Below are 10,595 nucleotides of genomic sequence, written 5' to 3' on the forward strand. Positions count from 1 at the left end.
ACTCCATAGGAAAAAGCCCAACAGCCAAAAGCACTAGGAGAAGGAGGAAGAGACACCAGCACTTACCAAGTCTCCGTGACCACGAGGGAATGGCCCAGCAGCCCATACACATGTGCACATCTGTTCTCTCCAGTCCTTAACCTTCCTCCCATCCTTCCTGCCGCCCTGTGAGCCTCCCTCCCCCCCGGCTCCCACAGCCCTCCGTGTCCCGCAGGCCTCCTCTCTTTTGTTCCTCGGGGTCCTGCCCGGTTCTCGTTCCTCCAGGGGGGAAAGAGGAGGGAAGCAGCTTCCCCAATTCCTCTCTCCCTGTGCCCAGAGCAACAAGCAGCCACCAGCACCACCCCAGCACCCCAGCTTTGCCCCCCTGGGGGCACAGGACCGAGGGGCCGGGGTCTCAGCTGGGGGTGCAACCATGAGATGCTCTCCGCGGTGACCCCCCCGGGGCTCCCCTCATCCACCCGAGCCCAAGCGGCTCTCGGGGGTCTCGCAGCCCCATTTTGGGCTCCCCCCGTTCCCGGAGCAGCCCCTCAGCCCGGGGGTCCCAGCGTGCAGGGGGCATCCAGCTGTTGCCACCAGCTGTGTGCCAGCCCCGGGGGGGCCGGGCTGCCGCCGTCCCCGCCCCTGCGAGGAGGAGAAGGAGGAGGAGGAGGAGGAGGAGGAACCGAGAGTGCCCGACCCGGTGCCTTTTAGGGGGGGGGAGGCCCCGCGCTGCCGTGCCGCTGTGCTGTGCGCTGCTCTGCCCTGCCAGCCGCTGCTCCTGCCGGCTCCCGGTGCCTCTCCTCCTCCTCCTCCTCCTCCTCCTCCTCCTCTTCTTCTTCTTCCTCCCGCCGCCGACCCCGAGAGCCCCGGAGGCTCGGGAGGGAGGAGGCAGCTCCGAGAGGGACTGGCCCCTTAGCCGGGTGCCGGGGGGAGCCGGGAGGGCCAGGAGAGAGGCGGCCGGCCAGCCGGGAGCAGGGGGAGCGGAGGCGAGGGGCTCAGCGGGCAGCGGGGGGCTCGCCCCGGCCGCCACCCCTGGGTGCGGAGCGCGGCGCCCCGCGGGGCCGGGCGGAAGATGCACACGACGCAGAAGGACACCACCTACACCAAGATCTTCGTCGGGGGGCTGCCCTACCACACCACCGACTCCAGCCTGCGCAAGTACTTCGAGGTCTTCGGCGACATCGAGGAGGCGGTGGTCATCACCGACCGGCAGACCGGCAAGTCCCGGGGATACGGCTTTGTAAGTGCCGGGCGGCGGGGAGCGGGGCCGGGGCGGCGGGGGGCTTTGCGCCCCCCTCCTCTGCTACTTTTCCCCCTTTTCCCTCCTTTTCTGATCTTTCTTTCTTTCTCTCTCTCTCTCTTTCTTCCTCTCTTTCCCTCTCTCTTTCTCTTTCTTCCTCTCTTCCTCCCTCTCTCTCTCTTTCTCTTTCTTCCTCTCCTCCTCTCTCTCTCTCTTTCTCGTCTTCTTTTTCCTTTCCTTTTCTTCCTCTTCCTTTCCTTTCCTTCCCTTTTCCCTCCCCACCAAGGCGTGGAGCTGGGGGAATCTCCTCCTGGCTGCCCTGCCAGAGCGCCTGCTGCTCCCCGATTACAGGGTTATCTGCCCGGCAGGCTGCCGCCAGCAGGGCCCGGCCCGTTCCCTCCACCCCACAGCCCCTCAGCCCTTCAGCCCCTCAGCCCACTCCCCGAAGGGTGGCTGAGGGTCGGGGGCTGCCCCACTACCACCCTATGTGACCGTAACCCACCCACCCACCCTTCCCCAGGTCACCATGGCTGACAGAGCCGCTGCGGAGAGAGCCTGCAAGGACCCCAACCCCATCATCGATGGCAGGAAAGCCAACGTCAACCTGGCGTACCTGGGTGCAAAGCCGAGGATAATGCAGCCAGGTGAGGATGTGGACCCCCTCCCACGGCTTGTCTGTGGGCGCCCGAGCTTTCTGCAGGCAGAGAAGCTTTTAAAAGGTGGCGCCGTGCTGCACGTCCCGCGGGTGTGCTTTGGTTTCGGTTTTTGAAGGCAGCGTGTAGGCACTTTTCTGGCTATTCCCTACACAAGCCCTGTTTAAACGCCAAAAGCAATCGGGGCTGATGTTATCTGAAGTTCTCCAGGAAGATTTGCACAGCTCGGACACTTTCAGTGGTTATTCCCCCTGCGGGGAACGCGGTGGCGCTGACCATTTACAGTATCGCTGCAGGGAAAGATCGGCCCAGGGATGAATCGCCTCCAATGTGTGCGGTCTTATTAATACAAACAGTAAGTTAGAGCAAAGTCCCGAGGCAGATGGGAGCTATTAGGCAGACTTTAAAATGAAACGGCTCTTCCTAAGCCCATATTTGAGCCAGTGTGATGTCCTGTCCGCTTCCCAAACTTCACACCGAGAGAGCTGGGGACGCAGTGTGTGTGTGCACGCTGCTGCTCTGAAGGAAGCTGCTCTGAATTCCTGTGTGCTTAGCCCGAGGAACGCTCTCGTGAGTAATTTAGTGCCCACAAAGGAAAGGGGGGGTCATTATGCTTGGGCAGCATTTGGAGAAGAGAAATTAAGTTAGGATTTGACCCCCATGCTCAGTCCTCGTGCAGAGAGGGCTCAAATTTGATCCTGTTGAAAGTACATAAATCCTGTATCATCCTTCAGGGGCTGGCATTAAGGACCAGGATGGAGCACAAAGTTAATGAAAACTTTGTGCTCGTTGTTCAGCCAAAGTCATTCTTCTGAACGTCTCTATGAAAGTGCACATCACTGTTTTAATTTCTGTGTGCACGTGTGTGTGTGTGTGTATGGGTTGATATGTTTTGCTTTCTAGACTGTGGAGCTACAGCCTTGCAGGCACCGTCACTGGAGGTGGTTGGTGAAGGCTGTTACTCTGTGCTTGTGTGCGTGTGCATGTACGGCATAAACAAGGAGCAGAAGAACACTCATACAGAGAATGTGATGTGTTTCTGTTGGTAGGTTTTGCCTTTGGTGTTCAGCAGCTTCATCCAGCTCTCATACAGAGGCCTTTTGGGTAAGTCTGTTCAATGGGACCTCAAACAGGGGAGGAAAAGTCTTTTTGTAAAAAAATAAAACAGAAAGAAAAAGTATGATCCTTGAAGGCCTCTTGCAGTAGCAGCCTTATAAACTCACCAGCAATACTGAAGCTCTCAGACTTTCAAACGTATGCCCGTAGATGTGCTCACCTTGTCGGTAATGTTCTGAATGCTGTAGCCGAGTCAAGTTGTGTGGGACGTGTCCCTTCCACCTAAGCAGTCCAGTCCCGTATGACCCTATGATAAAACAAGGAGGTATGACTTTATGCAAGATTGCTGTGCCCCGTTTCTCGTTTTTCAGCTTGACTCAATGTTATTTATCTCTTTCTAATCTGACAGGGATCGTTTACAGTTAAGATAACTGATCAGAAGGATATGATGATAAGAGGTGGAATAGTTCTGTTTGGAATTAAACTCTGTAACCAGTAGACTCAAACACAAACAAGCTAAAATGGTGATTAACGATGCATGTATGTTTTTTTCATATAGTCAATAGACCTCCGTGTGCTTTTTTTTATTTATTTATTACAGTAATGAAGTGGTGTTGATAGCTAAACTGTGTGCTTTTATTTACTTGAAAGAGCTGTAGTGAAAGTTTTTTGGGGGGGGTCTTTTTAATTTTGTTTTTGTTGTTGAGGAGTGACTTTGCCATGGGGAGCAAAGGGCCTTTTTTGTTTCCTTGCTTTCAAGCTGTAGCTTGTGACTTTTTTAACCTTATTTTGTAGTGAGTGCTAAATCGTGTGACTTCTTGATTTTTAAGTAAATCAACATATTGCTTGCATGTTCATAATTTTGGGGGTTTTGTTCTTGGGAGGGGTGTGGAGCTCCTTATTAACAATGTGCGTCCATTTGGGCTTTCTAATTGGAGATTTTTTTTTCTTCACTCTGACTTTAATAAATAGCACATTTCTCCTTTACTCGAGTATACCATTCCTAAGTATTTCTAACTCTTGCTTCGTATAGGCATATAATTAGGAGGTGAGGTCTGCTTTAAACTTCCCATACAGTGTCACTTCACTAATGCACACTGGCTGAGAAGCACATCGCAAAATAATGCATTTTGCTAATTAATGAGTTAAGCTAACAATAAAGTAGGGAAAATGCGTCACAAATGTGTTTTGTTTATTTGACTAGGAAAGCTAGAATAGTGCACCTAGCTGTTACTAAGCAAGAACAGCTTCTCAGTTCATCTATAGGCAAAGTTCCTGTCCTCAGAACTGTAGGAAGAAGTTTTCCTGGACACTTTATGAACTCTTAAAAGAGAATGTTTGCTCTTCTCAGACACTTGGAGAGGTTGTGGAAAACTTTGTTGTTTTTTTTTTTTTCCTTCTTCATCTTCCTATGATTTTCCTCTGCTGTATTTTGTTTGACTTCTTTGAAGCGTGAGGAGCCGACAGGGTATATGCAGCAATCAGTTTATGATGCCTGCGTTAAGGTAGGCAGGAGGTGGAGTGTGCTGTCTGCAGAGCTGCTCAAGCACTGGTGCTCAGAGGACCCAGTGAAATGCCCACAGATCAGCCATGGAGAGACTATTTTCATAGCACAGCAAAAAGAAGAAGACCCTGTGCACTCCCTTGCTTCAAGGGCTGTGCAAATGTAGGGCTCTTTCTTGCTTTACCTACCCTAAGCCTACAATAGGTCACTTAAATCTTGTTCAGGTCAGGGAAATTCTTCCAGCAGGCTGAATAAGGTTGTGTTTTTTTCTAATGCAATGTATATAAATCTGAAGAAAATGAATGTTAGTCCCAGGTTTTGCCATTCTTTTGCTATGTGCAAACAAATGAGATGATTAACCCTGCTTCCCCCTCAAAATTTCCAGTAACCTGTGTCTTTTCTAAAGAAAACAGTTTGGCTTAGGAAGAACAGCATTTATTAGGATGAATGAACACCTTCATTCTCTTTTTTTTTTTTTTTTTAACTTGAGAATAAAGTGGGGCTGTTTCAGTGCTTACTGGCATCTATTTCATCTAAGAGTTTACTCGTAGAGGATGTTGCATGGATTGCACTGAAATACGTGGTCACCTTAAAGCCTTTCTTCCTCCTGTGCAGTTGCACTCTGAAAAAGTACACTTTACTAATACGCTGTGTTGAACAGGTTGTAGTGATGAATCACTACCAACACTCTGCTAATCCAAGCATAAAAGCCCCAAACATTTTATTTTTATTTTTTCCTACCAGAGTGCAAATTAGTGAGGGGCAGCCATGCTCTGGCATGGTCAGCAGTGTTTTGTTATGGTTCCCCACCTACCAAGCAAGAAACTGAAGATAATTGGATTATGTTGCATTACTTTACTGAGAAGATACAGTAAGGGCAATATTCTGAATTAAGCACAACATTATTGAGGTGGAGGGAGCCAGCAACTAGATTAGCTTCAATGCATGAAGCATTTAAATCCTGGGAATTCTTCTTTATTCAGTACTGCAGAGACCAACTCGGCCACCAATTAACATTTCACCCTGCTCTTTAAATTCAGCATCTGTCATACTGTTGGTGAGTTTCCTAGGAAGCTGTTTGATCACAGGACTGGTTATCTATACCGCTCTGTTTTCAGGATTGTTTATTAAAATACTATCTCTGAATTCAATAGGAATTTATGGAGGGGGAGGATGACTTTGCCTCGTAAAAGTGTTTTTCTCATTTTGCTTCTGTAATTTTTACTTTAGCACCGATGGAAAAATACGGGGTTATGCTGAGGCACTGGTGCAGGTGATGACTTGTCCTGCTGGCGAATTTTTTTCCCTTTGTTTATTGTCTAAAACTTGTATCTCACACAAAATGAGAACATCCTCTTAGTTTTTAGTTCAGACCCTAGTTAAATCCCAAGTTAGTAAGTTTATTATCAAATGGTTAGCTGATACTACCTGCCTTCTACGAGATAGGCAATTCAGCCCTCCTTAAGAGAGAAGGAAATGCCTTCTCCTGAGTTTGTGATCAGATCTGTATAATATTAGACTACTGATAATCTGGAGCTAGGGTATGAAGCCTCAACAGTCAAAAGTTAACCCACAGAAAGCTAATGTCCTCTTACTGTTACCAGACACAAATTTAAAAGGAAGCATGTCAGGGGTGTTGTATCTCTTGATGCTTCTGTACCCTATTCCTGCTCTCAGGAAGTCTGTTCATTGACTAAAATCTACTCTCTAACTATGCTTACAAAACCCGATGATGGTCCAGAGCAAAACATTTCTTTCCAAGTTCAATAACTTGGAAAGAAATAACCTTCAATAACCTTCTCAAGAATGTAATGTTGAGAGTCACTTATGCATTACTACTGATGAATTTCTGTATGACACAGCTCTTTGCATTAGTCTAAAAAGTCCTTTCTTTCCTTTGAAACAATTAGCTGCCATTTTATTATCACTTATAGGCTTGTATTCAGAGGTCTTAGTAAAACACAAACCTGTTACAACAACAATGAAAGTCTTAAGGCACGTTGCAGGAGCGAATGCCATTTCATTTTGAACATCCCAAAGCTACAGTTACTGCTGAAGTTAAATGTGGCTTTCCTTCGCCTTTAGTGCAAAAGCTTAAAACAACAAATATATGTTCCAAAATAAAAACTACTGCCAGGAAAGAATGCTTAAACCACGTACAATTCTCACACACTTACTTTGAAAAACAAAGCAGCAGCTTTTATTTAAAATTAATGAGTCGAAGGATAGCCAGCCTAATTGGAAATTGCTTTTTCAACTTTTGACCTGGAAGAGCATTAAAAGCAGTGAGGCTCTGAATGGCTGAGGTCTGCATGTGCTGGCCTCTGCAGAAGGTAGAAATTTACTTTGGCCATATAAAGCCGTTGTACTCGACTCAAAACAGTTGCAGCATGACAGATGATCAAAAATAGCCCCACTGCAGCTTACGCTGTCAATCACCATGTGTGAAATGGCATGGTGGTGAGGAGCCTGCACAGGGTTTATGTTTATTGTAGGGTAAGACGTGGCAAACAGATAATGTTTCATAACTTCGCCACCTGTTATTTTCTTGGCTTAATAAAACAAGTCACAAGAGTTTAAGTGGGAGCACATGTATCTTTCCGTCTTGTTCAAGGATACGGTCGAGTGTCCTAATGTCCTAAGAAAATCTTAGTACCATCAGTTTGAGACAACACAAGCACCTAGATAAGCTCTCTCGTTGTATCCCTTCGGTTAGAATTATTCTGTCTCATCAATGCCGTATGTAACAAGTACTGTGATGTGATGTTAAATGGGCTCTTACGTGATACAGAAAAGGCTCTCACTGACTTCAAATTTGTTTTTGTTCCTCTTTACTTAATGCTTAAGAAACCTGGTGTTATATTTGTTAGGATTGTGCTTGGCTGGTGACCAATACAAAATGCTTGTTTTTGCTCATCCATTTCGGATGGAGAGCTCAGGTAATGATGGATATTTAAATGCACAGAGCCAGCTTAAGTATGCTTCAAATGCACTTCTGGCTAATCACTTCATAAATGAGGTGAGTTTTAAAAACCCAACTTACTGTTTTGTTTTATGTTTTCTTTCCCTCCCCACCCCCTATTTGTCAATCTCATTTTTTTTCATTTCTCCCTTCACACAGTAGGACATGAGTTCTGTTGACATGTTGGGTTTTTATGATTGTGGTGTTCATGTTGTGGTGTCATGTTCTGAAAGACGGCAACTGAAAACTCCTCTCTGCTAGCACTCTTATCCACTCCACCGAGCTCTTTTTCTCTTAAAAGAAAACTGGGCTGTTCCAAAGTCTGGTTATCACGTATTTTAAGCTGTAGTTTGCTGTGAATCTAGTTGACAATGTCCCTTCTGATGGAAATGTTTCCTTGTTGCCCAGTTAAGCAATTCTTGAAGTTATTTTAAAAATTAAACAAACAAAAACCTTTCAATGAAAACTTGCATTTGGAGGACAGATTGTACTGTTGCAATTTGCATCTGTGCTTACAGTGCACTAAAAGGGTCGTGCAGTCTTCCGACTTCTGTGTAAAGGTAAATTTCAGTATCAAATAGTAGTAAATTTGCACAAGCAGTTTTTCATGGCTTTATCAAGATGCACTCTCTGGAACTGAGTTCCATGCATGAAGGACTTCCCTGTGGAAATTCAGATGTGAGACAGGACTATGAATGTAAAATGAAAATTATGTTAGATACGTTATTTCTAAAAATTGCATTATATGATAAAACACGACTATGAGATGAATTTATATGTATGCTTGTGTGCTAAAACAATGACATGACCAGTTTTCAAAACTGAAGGGTTAAATAAACAAGCCAAGTAAGCAAGTTTTGTGACTTGGAGAAGATGGGAAAGTGTGTGTACTGCTCTGTTCGGAATGGTTATTGCTTAAGCCATAAATCTGTGTTCTTGTTTTTGTTTTTTTTTTGTTTTTTGCTTTTGTTAAGCACCAGATCTATTTAGACTTAATCCTATGCCCACCTCCCAAAAAACTCTATGCTGTATGTCTTGCATAGAAATAAACAAGCTGGCACAAAACAGGACATCAGTGGCCTGATAATCAAACAGGTTTGACCCTTGTGTCCTTATGAACTTTATAGAAGTGTGATGCACATGTACTTAGGAGTCACTGTTATGGATTTTAATAGCATCTATGTAGCTTCCCCTCAATGGCCTCTTGTGACGGAGTGAGCTGCACTATAGTTCGTTTGGAAAGTGTGATTCTTGCTGTGTTTACCACACTTGTGAACTTTATTTAAACTCCTTTGTCGCCTGTGTTGTTGTTGTTGTTTTTTTTTCTTATTTTTAATAAGGGTGACTGAGGTTGCAGAGAAATTAATGTGTGCTGAGTCTGCATAGCAACTTAAGTAGGGTTGCCACAATACACTTGTCTTTCCTGCCCCCCCCCGAGAAGACTTTACATAAAATCAGGGTTAAACCGTTTTGTTGCCTTATTGGCTACTGTCAAACCCATTACAGTGACACTGTCAAACTGCTCAGTTACTATTAATAAGAGTACTCACAGGAAATAATTTCACTAAGAGTCAAGTAGTTCAGTGAGGAGCAGTATAAAAAAAAAAAAACAACGCTTGTAGGTGTTTTGAAAATAAATACTGCAATCAAGATTACTCCTTTAGAGTTGCCTTAAAAGTGACATCAGAAATCCTGGTCCTTCTAAAGGTTTTAACAGCATTACATGTGTTATCCTCAAGCGACATTAAACGCTCCTCTTTAAGTCAGCTAGAACGCTGTGCTTTGGAGCAACGCACCTCTTTGGGCCAGGGATCTGATAATTGGTCCATCCAGCCTCGTTATTGTGGCAACCCTATGCACATAACAACAACTAAATTGAGTTTGGTTTAGTTCGGAGTATGGATGTGCCGCTTCGGCGCCGACTCGCCTACCACCCTCTGACTCCCTCTCCCATCTTTCAACAGGATCCCAGCTCACTATGTCTATCCACAGGCTTTTGTGCAGCCCGGAGTGGTAATACCCCACGTGCAGCCCGCAGCAGCCGCTGCTTCCACTACGCCCTACATCGACTACACCGGAGCTGCGTACGCCCAGTACTCGGCCGCCGCGGCCGCCTATGAGCAGTACCCCTACGCCGCCTCGCCCGCTGCCGCCGCCGGCTACGTGGCAGCGGGGGGCTATGGCTACGCGGTGCAGCAGCCCATCACCGCAGCAGCACCGGGGACGGCTGCCGCGGCTGCCGCGGCTTTTGGCCAGTACCAACCCCAACAGCTGCAGGCAGACCGTATGCAATAGCAGATGGACTCCTGAGGGAAGCTCGCTCTTTCTCTTCCTCTTTTCGGCCTTCCAGTATAAGTAGTTGTTCAGAGACGATTGATGTTAACTAAGGAGCTTTAAGGAAAGCGATGCTGTTGCGAAACTAAAGAATTTTGTTCCGCTGTCTTCATACAGTATGCATCCAAATCATGTTGTTAGAGGGGAGGGGTAGCGTGGCATGTCTAGTTTCAAGTGTCAATCCCGAAGAAAATGGAAAAAAAATAATACTGTACTGTCATGAAAGAGTGGCAGAGTAGCAATGGGACTTCATATTTTAAAACAAAGAAACGAGAACCAAAAAAGCAAAGGTGTATTTTTTACAGTATCAGGGAAGCAAAACTGCCTTTTATAAGTGAGAATATGGTACTCAAAAAGTTTGAGCCAGGGGAAAAAACTGAGTCAGCAATATGTAACCTTTATCCATTTTAAGAGGAAACAAGCTTAAAGCACTGATCGTCCTTTGTAGCTTTCAGAAGCTGTCTTCGTGAGATAGCATCTTCCCAGTGTTTCACTAATGGGCATCGAACAATCCGAGGAAGATGGCCTGCTAGTAAGATGGCGGACAGGCACCAAAGTTATTTTCTTATCTGTCCTCTGGATGAGTGGAACTATGGAGCAAGTGATGTGGAAGTAAGGGGTGCAACAGCTGTAGAGACAATCAATAACACAGACAGTTCTGGACAGAACACATCACTCGTGCTCATGTGATGAGCTTGTCACATCCTAATCCCTCGCCCCATCCTGTTTCACTTTTGGGAAACTTTAACTGCTGGTGTCAGCTATTCTGATTCTAAAATAGGATCAGCCCTTTACTACAACAGCCTTCTCTTTCTATTTATTGCATCTGTTCGTAACTTGTGAATAAAGGCAGGATGAAGCTTAATG

At 45.9% G+C, this 10,595-nt stretch overlaps 1 protein-coding gene across 1 annotated transcript; it reads left to right on the plus strand.

The window, feature by feature from the left end:
* Nucleotides 1-1,051: 1,051 nt before the first annotated feature.
* RBM24 (RNA binding motif protein 24) lies at nucleotides 1,052-9,689 on the plus strand. Its single transcript, XM_032182818.1, has 4 exons — nucleotides 1,052-1,219; nucleotides 1,740-1,863; nucleotides 2,922-2,976; nucleotides 9,359-9,689. The coding sequence occupies exons 1-4, from the start codon at nucleotides 1,052-1,054 to the stop codon at nucleotides 9,687-9,689; spliced, it is 678 nt and encodes a 225-aa protein (XP_032038709.1).
* The last annotated feature ends 906 nt before the right edge of the window (nucleotides 9,690-10,595 follow it).

This window comes from Aythya fuligula, chromosome 2 (assembly GCF_009819795.1).
Source record: "Aythya fuligula isolate bAytFul2 chromosome 2, bAytFul2.pri, whole genome shotgun sequence".
Classification (NCBI taxonomy): Eukaryota; Metazoa; Chordata; class Aves; order Anseriformes; family Anatidae; genus Aythya; species Aythya fuligula.